At 31.7% G+C, this 17,968-nt stretch overlaps 1 protein-coding gene across 1 annotated transcript; it reads right to left on the bottom strand.

Annotated features, from left to right (window-relative positions):
* Nucleotides 1–3,508: 3,508 nt before the first annotated feature.
* On the bottom strand, nt 3,509–17,768 carry LOC126770529 (outer dynein arm-docking complex subunit 4-like). Its single transcript, XM_050489960.1, has 12 exons — nt 17,701–17,768; nt 15,895–15,964; nt 14,943–15,036; nt 14,156–14,313; nt 12,552–12,701; nt 11,714–11,920; nt 10,827–11,129; nt 10,448–10,584; nt 9,858–10,003; nt 8,953–9,119; nt 7,515–7,666; nt 3,509–4,105 (listed from the first exon to the last, which is right to left on the bottom strand). The coding sequence occupies exons 1-12, from the start codon at nt 17,766–17,768 to the stop codon at nt 3,958–3,960; spliced, it is 1,800 nt and encodes a 599-aa protein (XP_050345917.1). The 3' UTR covers nt 3,509–3,957.
* Nucleotides 17,769–17,968: the final 200 nt, after the last annotated feature.

Below are 17,968 nucleotides of genomic sequence, written 5' to 3'. Positions count from 1 at the left end.
CGCGTTCTTACCACTAGGCCATTTCGGTATTAAATTAATATTAAAAATTAATGTAATAGTAAAAATTAATGTTTAAGTATATTACAATAAAGTAATCTCATTCGATTTATACACGAAGTAAAGGCATGTTTCTTCCAAATTAAAATATAAGTAAATTGGGGTCTGCGGGTTGCAGTCAATACAGAGATCCCGATTCAATTCTAGATTTTACTCCTTTTAACTTGAATGAGAGTTTTCACTTAGGTAGATTACCTTTTACAATAAAATACAACATGGTCGAGTCGAGCTATCTTTTTATCTATAAATATACGTTGTTAAAGTTTTATTATAAGAATAAGTATAGCGATTTTCAATCCAAGAAAGAGTGGAGATAAATAAACCTTAGATTTACATATTCCATGCGATTTTCTGAAAGCTTTACTATTATGCAAGATAAACAGTTCTTGATTAGTTTATCATTATTTATAATACAACTCTATTCCATTTTTCTACTTACATATATCCACTTGCAAGTCCGTTTAGGTAGGTACCGACCACTCATCTGATATTCTACCGCCAAACAGTAATTTCAATAACTAAGTATTGTTGTATTCCACTTTGAAGGGTAAGCGAGTTTTAAGGGTAACGGTTAATATTTCTTACAGCGCCTATTCTATGAGCCGTGGCGACTACTTACCTTCAGGTGGCCCACTTGCCCGTCCACTTAGATATTTTAGGAAAAAAAAACATTAATTTTACTTACAAAGTTCTGAGAACATCAAACTGGTGGTAGGGCTTTGTGCAAGCTCGTCTGGGTAGGTACCACCCACTCATCAGATATTCTACCGCAAAACAGCAATACTTGATATTGTTGTGTTCCGGTTTGAAGGGTGAGTGAGCCAGTGTAATTACAGGCACGGGGGACATAAAATCTTGGTTCCCAGGGTTGGTGGCGCATTGGATATGTAAGCGATGGTTGACATTTCTTACAATGCCAATGTCTAAGAGCGTTGGTGACCACTTACCATCGGGTGGCCCATATGCTCGTCCGCCTTCCTATTCTATAAAAAAAAAAAAACCCAATTCAAAACCTAATCCAAATCTTCTTCGACATTGAAAACCCAATTTTTTCATAAATTCATAATGAAAATCGCATATTATTCAAAATCTCGACGAATGTTATCAGGTCAATTCAATGTCAAAGTTGCTTATTAATCTTTAATCCTGTGGTTGGAATAAGCTATAGTGCAAAGGAATCGGTGACGACCTTCTTCATTAATTATATAGTAAGTTCATGAGACAGATGTTCCGTAGTCACAATTGAGTTTTGGAGTGCTGCGCGTTCACTTCCCTCTATAGCAAAAACGGTTGAGCGTATGAAAAAATGTTTCAAATAAAGTTTGTTGCAAATTTAATGTTCTACAATTTTTGTATTAACTGTTAACATCATTGAAGCAATAAAAACCGAGATAATTACGGGTGTTTTTTTATCATTGACCTTGAATAAGCTACGACGCAGACACGAGATTTTATGAGACTTTTGAGACAACTTTAAGAACGTCTAAATGAAGGTATATACGAAAAATCAGCTTATTACAGCTCTCATTCCGAAGTTGATCGCTAATTTGACTGGACTACGTGTCTATGTTTTACATCAAGCAACTCAACGGTCAAACGATATGAGATAAAAAAAAAAAACGTTTCAACTTTCTATGTGACGAAATATCTCTATGTGATTTTACTGCTTTTAAATCACACACACATTTTCACGTACATTTCAAATATATTTATTTTCATATCGTCGTCTCGCATTGAGATTAATGGAGACTTGCAAAAATTTTCAGCAATGGAACATATTTAATTTTTTGTATCCATCCACCCTTAAGAGCAGTTATTTACCCTTGCTAACGCATTGTAATAGTTAAGACAATGTTAGCGCGATTTAACTTCATACAGCGTATCATATAATATTATTGGCCACTATAACTAACTATTCCATTACACGTCAAAATAAAAACTATTTAAATATGTGCTAAGAATAATTTTATTTTGCCTAATTTATCCTTTTAATTCGTTTTCTGTGTTTTTTTTTTATGCAATGTGAGTATATAAAACAATAATACACCACGAGAGGCGCTTCTTTAGGGTGAGATGTCTAGAAATGTCAAATGTCACTGAATGAACTTTTACTGTTTACAAGCATTTCATAGCGGATGCTTACTAGTTATTAATGATTGTTGTAAAGATTATGGCATTCCCGATTAATTATGACAGACCCACGGTAAACTAATCTTTTAGACGAGTTTTGTACTTCGTAAACGTATGTCTCTTTTTTTTCGGGACAGAAATATACAAAACACAACATTCAGTTTGAAAGTATTTCAGACGTTCACGAAAAAGAAAAACTTATCGTCGTCGGAAGTTTTATTGTATATTGTCTATTATTTTTCTCTGATATTTCAATTTATTATTAATATTTTTTATTTGTGATAATTACAAAACTTCACACAAAAAAAAATTGTATTTTTTATATAAAAAAAATATAATTTTTTCGTTTTACTTATGTAGTGTCCGAGCGAAGGTCGATTTTTGGCCAGCGACACCGAATTAAAAAAACACGGCTTTGTCTACGGCCAAAGGCTGCGGTGCCACATTTTTAAACGGCTTCGGGCAAAAATCGGCCTACGGTCGGACCCTACATATTATTAGATAAATACAAAAAAAGTATATATATATTTTTAAATTTCAATAGAAAAAATACAATTTGTGTGCGTGTGAATTTTTGTAGGTTTTATACAATAGTTTCATAGTTTTAAGAAACTTCTATTATAGTCTGACAGGTAACCATTTGCTGCGAAATAATACCAAATAACAATACACACTAATTTAGCCAAAAGGTATTTCACCAGGGAGCTATGTGTACAGCGTTCGTTACTTTTAACCATTTTTAATAATTTAATGTACTTGACTTTTAGTTTTATAAAAACGCCACCAACTCCAGTTTTATCACAATTCACGTAACATTTATTAAAAAAAAAACTAAATTACCTTTATTTTCGTATATGGTTAGCGTAGGAAGATAACATTTTTATTTTATGCTATAATAAAAAGTTAGAATAAAAGGTTGCTAGTGATATTTCGTAGAGAGATACCTACTATATACTTTATATTTTTAGCAATATATTTCTCCTGATTATTATTTTTTATATAATTTACTAGGTCGATAATGTCATAAATGGTCACATGATATTATAATTTAATCTTATATGAACTGTGATTGCGTTGGTTTCTATAATATCTATGAAAACTGCTGTCAATAGATTATATATCATTATGATAAGAATAGGCTTATTGCTTTACATTCGCGTCCCATAGTTGTAGTTGTATGCTTAGCGTAGCTAGGATTTAATTCTAGCAAAGGCCTGGAAAATATGGTGCGATTTATTGTTAATATTTTAAATATTATTAAAATAAAGTGCGGTTTTCAATAAAATTCTTTTATTGAAAAAAAATAGCCCAATTAAATAAATTAGACACTAAAATATTAAAGAAAATTGCTCCGAAAATCAACTGACTATTTATGATCGATCGATTATTTCTTTTTAGCAATAAATAAACATATGAGAGATACAAAGGACTTCCCTTTCTTCTAATACTCAAAAATTTAAATATGGTATTGCTTCGATTTTTACTTTATCGATAATGTTTAATAATATCAGATACATTTCTTAATTTATTCTACCCTTTTGTTATCTCTATAATGAAATTAAACTATCATAATATTGGAGTAACTAGAATTTTATGTAAATATTTTCGTAGTGCTTAACAATTATAAAAGGGTATCAAAATATAAACTATAAACATTAATAAAAATATGTCGAAATAGAAAAGACTAGATAAGGTTAGGTTTAGTATATGTGAAATGTTATATCTTTGTTTTTTATATAAAATAACTAGTAAATTGCTTTTGTGATGGAGTCACGTGTCGAAATCCTGAAATCCCAGCGGGTGTCGTGATTTGTGTGCAATTCGCACAGGCTGCTGAGTTCTCGGCATGATCGATACGCGACGGCCGGCGGCGGACGGCGCGCTCTCCGCTCTAGCGCCCGGCATCACAGAGAAACGTCTGCAATTAAAAGATAATACTTACATGACGTGTGAGTCTTAACTTTTTTCTTAATTTTTATTATGAGTAATAATAAAAGTGTAAAAAGGTTTCAGTGCATTTTATCAGATTATTTGTATAGTTATTACTATATACGTAGGTTTCCTTAAGATGTTTTTCTTCACTGTCAAGTACGAGATGAATTATATACACAAATTAAGCACATGAAATTTCAGTGGTGCTTGCCCGGGCTTGAACCCACGATCAACAGTTAAGATTGACGCTTTCTAACCTCCATGCCATCTCTGCATAGATAGATAACTAACTGTTAATTATGCTATAAATATTATAAAGAATATTTGTTATGTTCGGTTTAAATTTTCACATAATGATAATTTATACACTTAAATAATTATACACTTAAAAAAAATAAGTTATACTAATATTATAAAGAGGTAAAGTTTGTGACGTTGTAGGGGGTAATCTCTGCATTTACCTAACCGATTTTGACAATTCTATTACCAATAGAACGCCACATCATTTACGTTTACTTATACTTATACGTTTACGTCATAGACCGACGTATATATATTAACTCGAAAAATGAAAAGACTTTTTCGTGGTAGTGGGATTTGCAAAGTTAGTCGGAGAAAAAACGGTCGAATGAAAACGTTTCTTACGAACGCTGCCCTAACGATGAGAGATGTATGATTGAGTTCTAGAAAAAAGGTTGTAGAACTTGATAATGCCCACAAAAAAGTCAGCGACAGCATATGTCTAACTTTTATATTTAAGTCACAAAAAGTAGTTTTTTATATTAAAAAAATCATTTAATTCGTTAAGTCATGTCTATTGGTTATAATATCAACAATTATGAAATGTTATCAAAATAATTAAAATTAACTCAAGAACAAAAGACTACATTTTTACTGCATATAATTTGGATCAATGGTTAAAGAGATAATACGACATAGGTATGTAAAAGCCACCGTGTTGAAATCTATTGAGTGATATTTTTATTAGACAGTTTTTTTATATACAACACGTCAATTTATTTAGAAATAAATTGCTTTTAAATTGCATTACCAAGGATATTTTATTTATATCAAATTAGGTTTACAGTTTGTTTTTTGGTTCCATAGTTTAAGAAATAATTTAAAATATAAAATACGCGAGACAATTTTATTAATGTTTGGCCAATCGATCACAAGTAAAAATGTTCATCGCCCAACGAAGTGGGCACGGGTCAGCTAGTAATATATATACATATGGTATGATTGAATATATATATTTCTTGTATTTATATCTCCACAGACGTGTTGTCAGTGACTTTGGTGTATCGTATCTTTAATTTATGGTATTTTAATGTGCCTACACATACAGTGTGTAAAAAAACCCTATCCGACTCGTAAACTGGTTATTAGGTATCGTGAGTCGGTTCATTTATGTAATCATTATTAAAATAATAAGTAAAAAATTACCCCGAATAAAATTAAAATTTAATTTAATGACGAAAATCACATGATAACACAGGCGCAGGTGACAGCGCTCGCTAGGTATTTACTTATTGGGCAGCGATGACACGAGGTCATGACTTCAGTTGATCAGCTGTTGTTAACGTTTGGTAACAGTAGTAAGAAACAGAACTTTATGCAGCTCTGAGAAGAGTTATTTGATGTGTCCGAGTTGATATCGTGTACCAAATCATTTGATATAGACGTCATTGAGATGGCTGTAGCAAAGATGTTTCCATGTGTTTACCACCAATAGCGATAGAGGTCTGGCATCGTTGCACATAGCTGTAGCACATTTATGCCCCATTAAATTTCGTTAAAAGTCATTTCTACCCAGACAAATTAGGAATATTAAAATACTCTTGATATTGAGAATATGATATATCGCGGTTTAAGCGCTAAATTGAGCGACGTCACGTGACGACGCCCACCCCGCCATGTCTTTGAAGAAGCAGAAACCGCCATAATGGCAACGACAGCCGACAGATGGCTTAACAAAAAGATATTTGTGCGTAAATAATAAAATATTTCAAGGTCGTAATAGTGTCACATCACACTTATTAAGTGTGTTTTTATTTTTATTTAATTTTTCTTTTTCTTTTTCTTTAATCTCTTATAATCTGTGTGAGATTAATTAGGTGTATGTTTCAGTAAGTCGAAGAAACTTGATTGTGCTATGAAAAAAAAAATTGAAGTATAAAAATTACTATATGTTTCCCTGAAAAAATTAATAATTAAATTTAAATAAATAAATTACACGTTAGTGTTCAAATTTCTGAGCAATTTGGACACTAACCGCTTACTGAGAGTGTAAAGTAGGTGATTTGTCGATATTTTAGTCGGCAGACAATACATCGGTCGACGCTGAGCAGTAGTGACATGTATATTGTATATGCTAGCGGCGTTTCAAAGGCACTCAAAAGAGCTGCCGAAAAGCTCTGTTGATGTCACATTTCAAAAACAAAACAAAACATTTTTATATTAATGAATATTTGTTTTTTAATTTTTTTTAGTAATGTCTAGAACGTATCTATATGCCGCTTTTGGTTCGGACAGGATGTTTTTTACACGTTGTATATATATTACATTAAAAACTCTAGAGGTTATAAAATTTTGACGTCGTGGCCTCCAGTTACCGGTTACCAGTTACAGTTACGTCCAGACTACACTACACTTTACTGGTGGTAGGGCTTTATGCAAGCTCGTCTGGGTAGGTACTACCCACTCATCAGATATTCTACCGCAAAACAGCAAGACTTGATATTGTTGTGTTCCGGTTTGAAGGGTGAGTGAGCCAGTGTAATTACAGGCACAAGGGACATAAAATCTTAGTTCCCAAAGTTGGTGGCGCATTGGCTATAAGCGATGGTTGACATTTCTTACAATGCCAATGTCTAAGGGCGTTTGGTGACCACTTACCATCAGGTGGCCCATATACTCGTCCACCTTCTTATTCTATAAAAAAAAAAACACTATTGATTCGGAATGTTAAATGTTTAAATATGTATTACGTTTTAATAAAGTATTTATAGAATTTCGACGTCTGATGAAAAAATGGAATTCTTATAGGATTATTTTAAAATACAGTTTATTTTTTCACGTTGTCCGAGAGAAAATTATCCGTTCGGACGTTCTGGCAAATGTTTTCAATATTATAATAGATGTTAAAAATATTCTATGTGAGATTTATGTTTCTTAAATATTATGTCAACATAGAAGTTTTAGTTACCAGCGTGTCTATGTAATATTTGTCAGTAATTAAATTTATAAGACTTATATTTCCTTAACCATGCGTACAAATATAGCGTTACGTATTACATCTTTTTTGACAAATAAAATGTGACATATGAAAGTGAGAATGGAGTAAGGAATATAGTATATAACTTGATCTCATTATATTTAAATTCTAATATTACCTGGAAGCGGGTATGACAGACATTCTTCGAAACAGGTGCTCAGCTGCCTTGCGCATGTCGTCATCCTGCATCAGACTAACCATAGCTTTCTCGCGTTTTTCCAATATCGAATCTGAAGAGCCTATCTCCCCTTCCAATGATACATCAACGCACTACAAATATATGTGTTATTGGCTTTAAATGGAAGACAAATAATATTAATTTATATTAGATTTTATTTACGTTGGTGACCTTGAAAAATAAATACCCACGCCGTTCCAATAAGGGTTGGTGGATTCACACTTGGCACTTTGGATTTTCAGCGAAATTAGACACATGCAGTTTTATTCGTGATATTTTCCTTCACCGCTAAGCACGAGATGAGTTATAAACACAAATTGAGCTCATGAAAATTCAGTGGTACTTGCCCGGGTTTGAACCCGTAATCTATAGTTAAGATTCACGTGTGCAAGCCACTAAGCCGTCTCGGCTCGGCTTTCCATATTTTCAGACACATGTACGTAAATATAATTTTTATGTATGTATACCGACCATTAGTAAAGTATGGGACGTTTTAATACTAACCCAGCGGCGCGTATGCCATTAAAACTTACATAATGATTGTACGCGAATACAGGTTGTTATTTTAAACTTTTACGCTTTTTATTCAAAAATGCAATCAAAACCGAATAACAATACTACTAAATTTGGTTAGTACATAAATGTTCCTAATATATATATATATATATATATATTTATATATTAGGAACATATATTAGGAATATATATATATATATATATATATATATATATATATATATATATATATTTATTTCGATATGTTAAATGATTCTTATTATAAATCTAAATAATATTCATATATTGTTGTTCAGCTTCATAATAATATTGTGAAACAAAGTAGGTAGTGAGAAATAAAATGCACATTTGCTGTAGATTTATGAAGAGTTGTGTTTGCACTTGATGCTGTTATTACTTCCTGCTAGACTATGCTTGTGTATAAAATAACAATAGTTCATCCAAACAATTGAATACGATATTGAATACGGATTGCATGCAAATACAACATGTTTTACTGAACTAGAGTAAAGGTAAATTTATACATACTTATGTATTTGTTTTTATGTAATTTATAAAAAAACTCAAACAATAGCAAGCACCCACACATATGCATATAGCGATACACATGCAAGTACGAACACATGGGCATATTGTGACACAAACGCAAGCAAACATACATGCTAATGTAGGGAGGCACACGCAAGCACGCACACATACGCATATAGCGGCACACGATAAGCACGTACACATAGGCGTATAGCAACACACGTGCAATAACGCGCACATACGCAAAAAGCGACACACAATATGCAAAATCACGAATAATTTTCAGAGCTATAATTACAACTACGTTAGAATTATTCAAACTGCTTATTGATACCGTATCAAAGAATGCAGCAACATCTTTATAACCAAAAGACCTAGCAAGTCCAGCTCCCTCTATCAGTGCCGCTCTGGATTCAGGACGATTGTTTTGTAGTATGTGACATCGAGCTAAGAGAAATGTTGCGTTTAGTAACCAAACACGTTGACCAGTGGATCTCGCTTCTGCAAAGTTTAAATATTTATATATTTAGCTTTTTATACGTAATGTTATAAATAAGATTATTTTAGTTTTAGCATTTATAATTCGTTTATTTATATTTCCGTTTAAAAAAATAAAATGTTTTTTAAATCCTACTCCAGCAGCACAAATCAATTAACATATATCTATACTTAATATTATAAATGCGGAAGTAACTCTTTCTGTCCGTTTGTTACGCGTCGGCTGACTACCACTAAACCGATTTCGATATAATTTGGTAAGAGGCAAGCATGAACCCAAAGGAATGGCATAGGTTACTTTTTAAACCTAATACCTATAACTTCACTAGGTGGTAGGGCTTTGTCAAGCCCGTCTGGGTACCAACCACTCATCAGATATTCTACCGCCAAACAGAGATACTTAGTTTTGTTGCGTTCCTGTTTGAAGGATGAGTGAGCCAGTATAAATACAGGCACAAGCATAACATTTTCGTTCCCAAGGTTGGTGGCGTATTGGCGGTGTAAGGAATGGTTAATACTTTTTACATCGCCAATGTCTATGGGTAGTGGTGGCCACTTAATATGGCGGCCCATTTGCCCGTCCGCATATTAACATAAATTTAAAAATGTTGACGTCTGAACTTCTATCCAACTTCATGTTTTCTTCTATTTTATCAAAGCCAAATTTATAAAATGAATAACTGTTTTCTATTATATTATTTTTAAAATACAACTGTAGTATTATGAAACATGACGTGTTACCGGATTGACATTTCAAAGCGTAGAATCTTGCTCTGTGTGCTTGTTTCGTGTCAGCAAGAAGGCGTCCAAACTCATGTAACGCGTAACAGCGTTCTGACGCACGGCCGCTTACAGTTAACGCTCGCTCCAACCTTCGTAGACGACGTCTAAAAATGTTTATCATTAAGCTATACATGTAATGTAAAATTCGCGAAATAAGTATGTGTATACTAGCATAACACATCGGTTGAAGGGTATAGAAATTGATGCGTTGGAGCGCTACTACAACTATAAATCTTCTTGTAAAAATACAGATTGGTATGCGCAAAATTTCAGGTGTTGAAGTTTATTAATCTCAAATAGATATACCATAATCCATTAAATTCTACCAACAAAGAGCAATACTTTGTTTTGCTGTGTTCCGGTTTATTCTCTATAGTATAATATAGTATCAATGTCTAAGGGATATTATATATCTAATGTCTAATCAATGTCTAAGGGATGCGTCTATTTATACACGCAAATATATTCCAATGAACGAATATATTAAATAATAATATTCAATATTAAAATTTCAGCTGTAAAATATTATATTCACGTAAAGTTCTAACTTCGCATCACGAGGGGGCGCCGGAGGTCGCGTACGCAAAATTGAATCTCGGCTCGGTTCACGCGATATTGGTATTCCCAATAGTATAAAGGCTCTTTTCTCGCGATCTGCTTCGCTCATTTCATCTCTAACACGCTTCTGTGAATAAAATAGAAATTTAAAACGTAATAAATTTACAGACTAAAGACTTAATACAAAGAAAAATAATAAAAAAATAAAAGGTATGACTGATGACAAATTTAGTTTTAGAATTTTGAAAGCGTGACGAAGAGTTATTAAAAAAAGTTTAATAATTACATACATATACGTTTTATAACAAGATTATGGTTTATTTGGTATTTTAATAACAAATGTTCATTTTATGAATCGTATTAAGTAACCTGATCTAAGAAGGCCTCTGCGATGATTTCATGTAGTTGCTGCAAATAAACATCTTTGTCTGGTAGCATATTTGACGGAATTCTGGAGATTTGCTCCATCCCAAATTCAGCTGCTTCAAGGCATTTTGCCGTGTCATGGTTCTCGTAAATATCTTGAGCAGCAGTAACCAGTCGACGAGCGTCTGTTGCGTGCTGACGCTGGGCGTGCCCTATTCTTTGCTTACGAGCTTTGGATAGTCTGGCTCTAGCAGCTGCTTCTATGGCTCGTGCAGCATACAAAGGTCTACGTTCCCGAAGAACAGCCTACCATAAATAATTGCTTTAAAACATTGTTTTAATATATTGATATTTATAGCCCGCATTAATACAATTCAATATAATATAATAATTGATTGAAATAAATAACAATAAAAAATATGCGAACTTAAGCTAAAACATAATTATATTTCAAAATGTTATGTGCATTGCGTGTTTCCAATTTCTTTTGTGCACTGTTAAAGTGTATATTTCTAATATATATTTTTTTTTAATCTTTTAACTGCTATATTTAAAAATCGCTTAAAAGTAGTACAATTTTTATTGCATTCGATCGAAAACAATAAGTTTTACTAATCAAATAATTCTAATTGTGTATCTGATTACAATATCATTACAATATTTCTAATAAATAGTATGGAATATTCAATTAATACATAGATTTAATGTGTAGGTACATATGTGTGTAAGCATTCATCTTCTTTGAAAATATAATAACCAATGCAGTAAATACATAATTATCTGAGTTACTTTTATTTATGTTTTATTATACAAATTTTTCTACTGTGAATTTTTTACTGCAACATCAATAAATAAATAAATAAATAAATATCAATAATTTATATATTTACTTGTCTCTTTTCAACATCTGCTAAAGCTTTATTAGCTAATATTTGTAGTTTCTGCGCTCCCAGTTTATTTGCGGAATAAAGTCTCTCATCTTTACAAAGTGTTGTGAGAAAATATTTATCATGAGCCATTTGCTCCAAATACTTCGAAGCCATTACTCGGGATATATGTTCAGCCTTCTGTTTTTCCACACGAGAAATTTCTTGAATCTAAAACGCGAAGAATGTTAAGAGTCCCTCTTCATATTAATTTATATATATATATATATATATATATATATATATATATATATATATATATATATATATATATGTCTTCCTTCGTTAACAAATGGAATACTTCTAATATTTCTCATACATATTGTAAGTGCTAGTCTGTAAGAACTCACTTCATTACTCAACCGTGAAATGTTGACAACCGACTTATGAACATACTATTTAGGTGCGTGTTTTCTTTGAAAATATTGTTATTATAGTGATGAGTTTCGAGTTTGTTCATACAGAATAGCTTTACAGATTAAAATAATTAAATTGTCTCCAATTAATTTGTGTAATTTGACGAGCCGGTTGGCGTGGTCGGTAGATACTTGCCTATTCACGCCGAAGGTTGTGGGTTCGATTCCCACCCAGGACAGACATTTGTGTGCATGAACATGTCTGTTTGTCCTGAGTCTGGGTGTAATTTTCTATATAAGTATATATTTACAAAAGAAAAGTAGTATATGTAGTATATCAGTTGTCTGGTTTCCATAGCATAAGCTTTGTAAAGGCTTAATTTGGGATCAGAAGGCCGTGTGAGAAAAATGTCCCAGGATATTATTATTATTATTATTATATGTACTTGATGGGTTGTTTGTGGCAGCATCCTAGATTTTCGTTTGGGTACATTTATGACGTTGTCCATAGTATCGTAAACCATATCAATTACTTGTAATTGTTTAGTTCTCGAAGATAGTGTTTTCTCAGCTGTTTCGCCAACACATTCTCGTACCTTAACAAATTACTAAATTAAGCAGGCGTGAATATTACAATATAAAGTTCCTTTCATTTTTTTCTAGTTTGAAGTGGTAGTTGGTATTTTAATGATTATTTCAGAATTTCGACTTCTGATCGACTTTTACGCAACTAATTATATCACAAGATTTTTATTTATAAGACAATTAATTTTATCAAATAAACAATTATACTGGTGGTAGAGCTCTGTGCAAGCTCGTCTGGGTAGGTACCACCCACTTATCAGATATTCTACAGCAAAACAGCAGTACTTGGTATTGTTGTGATCCGGTTTGAAGGATGAGTGAGCCAGTGTAATTACAGGCACAAGGGACATAACATCTTAGTTCTCAAGGTTGGTGGCACATTGGTGACGTAAACCATGGTTAACATTTCTTACAATCTCAATGTCTATAGGCGTTGGTGACCACTTAATATCACGTGGCCCACATGCTCGTCTGCCTTCCTATTCTATATAAAAAAAAAAACAAATAAAAAGATTCCCTATTCGATTGATTTAAAAGTAGCAATACCTACAGAATTTCCAATATTAGTTGATATTGTTAAACTTGTCAACGATGTGTCGAGCTTGCTTAAAAGGTATTTTCATTACAGGTTTCAATAAAGAACAGTTTGCGTCCCGTGGTCCTTGACAACATTATCCGGTGAGGTCAGTCCGGGTCGCACAAAGATAAGCACCCGTTTGAACAAGATTTTGTAGTCTATTTACGTACTCTTACCTAGAATACTTATTGGGTTCCCAGTAAACTAAAGAAACTATAAATAAGTTACAACTCTACAAATTTAATCTACGTTAGGTACGTACGTTAGCTACGGTATATATATATATATGTATGTATATATTTATATATATATATATATACGGTATATATATATATGTATGTATGTATGTATATATATATATATATATATATATATATATACATAAGAATATCTATATATATAGATACTCTTATACACATAACACAAATAAATGCAGAAGTACATCATACATTCCAGACAATGTTAGGTTTAGGAATTCATATGTTGTAATGAAAAATGTAGGTAGCTAAAAATTATGAATATATTTTATAAAAATATACAAAATATTCATCATGGTCATTTATACATGCGTATGTATATATACAATACAAGTAAATATATTTTATACAGTTAGTTACTAGTTTATAAAATAGTGTTAAAAAAATAGTCCTTTGCAAGTTAAATTTACAAAAACATAAGAATAGAATAGTTGCATACATATATGATTATATGTAATTTGTTTAAAACTAGTTTTTGTGTGTTAGATATAAAACAGTAGTCTATGGTTTTAAGCCTTCTTCATACCAAATTTAATCAAAATCGGTTCAGCAAATTAACCGCGAAAGTACAACAGACAAACAGATGGGTTTACTTTGACATTTATAATATTAGTATAGATTGAACAATTACCGTTTCTTCAGCGCATCGTACACAATCTGCGAAGTTTGGCGGCAATAATCTCAATCTCTGGCCTCGATAAGCGAGCACTAAGGTCCTCTCGAATTCACATTTTTCATATTCAGTTTTCGCTTTTATTTGCAGAGCTGTCAGATTCTCCGGCTCGAGTTCTATATTAACGAAGCGATAATACCAAGATTATATTTAACATTTTTAAATAAATGCACCGTTCATTTTAATACTTCATGTTTATAATAGATATATGATATCAATATATAATACTTTTAAGTTATATGTTGTTGCTTGAAAAGGATTCATCAAACGTAAATTATAAATTATGATCAATCAACTTTACACTTACCTATTCATTAAATTAAATATACATTTACGCAGTATCGCTACGTAGATTTTTCTTTCTCATGAAATCTCTAAATCCATTAATTGACGTGCTTTCTTAGACGTTATACACATTTATGTTCATTTTAAAATCGACCGTATTGTATTTATTTCATTGTATTGCATAGTACAGTGTTACGACGCTATACATTTTGTTCAATTGAATTGAAACGATATATATCGCTTTTCGAATATCCAAGGAACACATTAATATGTTAAGAAATTTTATTAAATATCTATGTGACACTCGGCCAAACATGCTTGCAAATATAGTCATAGAATTTACTTAATTAATTTTATACTACATATATCATGAATCCTTATTTCATGAATTCCTACTAACGATATCTAACATACGACAATAGTGTATTTTTATATCTGTAAATGTTAATAAATAACTCACGGGCAGCTCGTGCAGCATCTTCTAAGGCACCAGCATAATGAGTCGCCTTGGCGCGAGCCAAACTTCTACCGAGCAGCGAACCAATGTCAGAGTTCTACGAATGTAAAGCAAACAAGATTGTTTGTAATACTTATAAGAAAGTAAATTCCTACTAACGATATCTAACATACTGAAGTCTAGTTAAGTTCCACTTCACATAAAACTATAAAATAGGTAAAGAGGTGTTTTTATCTAATATCCAGAGACATAATATTAGACTATGTTCATATTCCTTAGGTTTTTTTTATTATTTTAATTTTAATTCATTTTTGATAACTATACTAAATATAGCTACAAAACACGTTCAAACATTGCTCAAACGAGACAGCGTCGTTTCGAAGTACAAAGTTTTATACTCTAGGTAAGTTTACATGGAACCACTCTCAGAGTATCTATAAATATATTTCAATATCAGATCTATCAATTAAAAATATTTTAAATAGAAGATATAAGTTATTAAGTTAAAAAAACAAAGCAAGTGACTCGACTTAAGATTATAATTTTACCACTTTTATTTTATATGTACAATATTATAATAGAATATTCAATGAAAAAAGAATCATTAAAATATTTTTTCAATAGCCTAAGAATCGAGTAATTATAATCGTGTAAGTTCATTCTATTTTATATGCCCTCTTATAGTTATATAATTGATGATGAATTATCAAAAACAGTTGATATTCGGTTAAGCTATCGAGTAATATACAAAAAAAAACTGTTTTGAAGTCGGCCTATAAGTATTCTTAAACTGTGATATTAAAATGTAAACAAAAGTTTATGCCATAATATAAATAAATAATACTCTGTTATACTTTAGCATATGGTTACATAATCCGAGATAAATACTCGTATCTCCTTTCGAAAGACAAGTATGAGACACATAATTTGTTCTAACAAAATATTTATAACTCACATTCCACCGGAGAGCTTCGTTGTAAGCGAGAATTGCTTTCTCGAATTGCTCCAAGCGCTGCAAGTAATTTCTGTCAATGGAAATGTTATCTTCAGTGTACATGGCAATCGTTTTATCACACTTCAAAATGGATTAATACGGCTTTAAGTAATTATTTGGTTACTTATAATACAAATATACATTACAAAAAGAATCGGATGTGATTTTGTTCCTAATTTAAATCCCTTTTACTCAATTTATGGTTATATGGTGATTTATAAATTTAAAAAGTAAAAGGCTAGTGACTCATTAATTTTACGGATGAAGATTTTTCTATCGCGGAATCTTCAGTCAATCAGCAGTCACAGTGTTACACTCCCGTGCTTTAGAAAACACATGACGCTGTTCCTGCGCTTGATCTCTGTCGGAAAGCCTTCTCGGACTATAAAGTAACAGCCTGTAATGGAGTTTCTACTACGCTATTACAATTCTGGTTGGTAGGTACACATATGTATGGCAGAACGTTATCCGAAGCAATCATGTCATTTTCTTTACGAGTACGAAATGGATTATAAATATAAATTAAGCACATGAAAATTTAATGGTGCTTGCCCGGGCTTGAACCTGTAATCACCGAAGATTATAGGTTGATGTGCTCTATTTCAAGTCTAACCAATATTATAAGCAATCTCGGTATACATAATAATTGTATATTCATTTAATTCAAATTGCTATTTTGCAAAACTGTAAACATAAATGTATATTTTAAAAATTGAGACATGCATATTCAGTACTGCGCAGAGTAGCAGTGTAGTGGTTTTATTTACATATTTTTCCTTAACAGGAGAGAATTTTACAGGTAAGTGCATTTACGAGTTCTTATTTACTTTGAATTTATACTTAAGCATATACGGTACCTGGTTGGTTGAATTTAGATAACCTTAAATAGTAATTGCAGTTGTGAGAAATATTGGTGAGAAATAGTAATTACTTTAGTAGTAGTAGGGCTTTGTGCAAGCCCGCCTGAGTAGGTACTACCCACCCATGTCATATCTACCACCAAACAGCAACACTTGGTATTGTTGTGTTCTGGTTAGAACATAACACCTTAGTTCCCTAAGCGGTGGTGGCCACTAATCACTGGATAATCCATTTGCTCGTCCGCCTGAATGTAGTATAAAAAAGGTAATAGGATCTACCACTTCCGACCTACCAAATTTAGGATCGTTATATGTATACTCGTAGGTCTCAAAAAAAACTTTATTCAAGCTTTTTTTTACAAAAACTTTTGAATATTGTATAAAATCAGCATCAATTTACGAGCTCAAACCTTGGTAATAATAGTTTTATTTATCAACCAACAGTGGATTCAATACAAGATATTATAATTACATTATGTACTCCATACTAATTTACATTTCATTAAAATGTTCATGAGCAGATAGAATTTGCTTAGCCGGCTCCACTGCGTGTTAGTTTAATATACACTTGACAAAATGTCGCCAGTTATTTATATATAGATTTTATATGAATATTTTCCTTCATCACCGAGAAGGTAATGACTTAGAACAACAAATGAAGCCTATGAAAACTCATTGAAGCTTGCCTGGCAATCTTCGATTAAAAGTTAAGTGTTCCAGCCATAGGATTATCTCGGATTATAATGTATTCTTAATTTTTTTAAGCATAAGCTATATTAACTTGTAGTACTTAAAATAAACATTTGATTTAAAATCATAATTGTATAGAACTTGGCTGCAAATACATCATTTCATTTATGTTTATTTACAGACTCTAATATAAAAATGTTTGTTTTTCATTACTTACCCTCTCTCACGATACACGGTCACTACACTGTATATTGGTCTTTCTTCGGGCTCTAACTTTTTTCTCATATTTATTTTGAAATTACTATATGAGAAGTAGTTTGGTTGGTTTTTAGTACGATACGATATACGTAGTGATTTTTATATATTTTAACCAAATTTCTTTTAAAATCTAGGTGGTTTCGATGGATATTGCGTAAATAAAATACAAATATCTACTGTGTATATTGTATTTAATTATCAGTAATTTTATTTTCGATGTAATCAAT

The sequence above is a fragment of the Nymphalis io genome, chromosome 9 (genome assembly GCF_905147045.1).
Source record: "Nymphalis io chromosome 9, ilAglIoxx1.1, whole genome shotgun sequence".
Taxonomy (NCBI): Eukaryota; Metazoa; Arthropoda; class Insecta; order Lepidoptera; family Nymphalidae; genus Nymphalis; species Nymphalis io.
The sequence above is the reverse complement of the archived record's forward strand: the minus strand, read 5'-3'. Positions and strand labels throughout refer to the sequence as shown.

What these genes read in the sequence shown, in the direction of transcription:
- LOC126770529 (XM_050489960.1), bottom strand. Translation starts at nt 17,768, where the DNA reads ATGAGAAAAAAGTTAGAGCCCGAAGAAAGACCAATATACAGTGTAGTG. An exon ending in ACGAAGCTCTCCGGTGGAAT is followed by an intron (nt 15,037 to 15,894) that starts GTGAGTTATAAA and finishes TTACATTCGTAG; the next exon opens with AACTCTGACATTGGTTCGCT. An exon ending in AGATGCTGCACGAGCTGCCC is followed by an intron (nt 14,314 to 14,942) that starts GTGAGTTATTTA and finishes TCGTTAATATAG; the next exon opens with AACTCGAGCCGGAGAATCTG.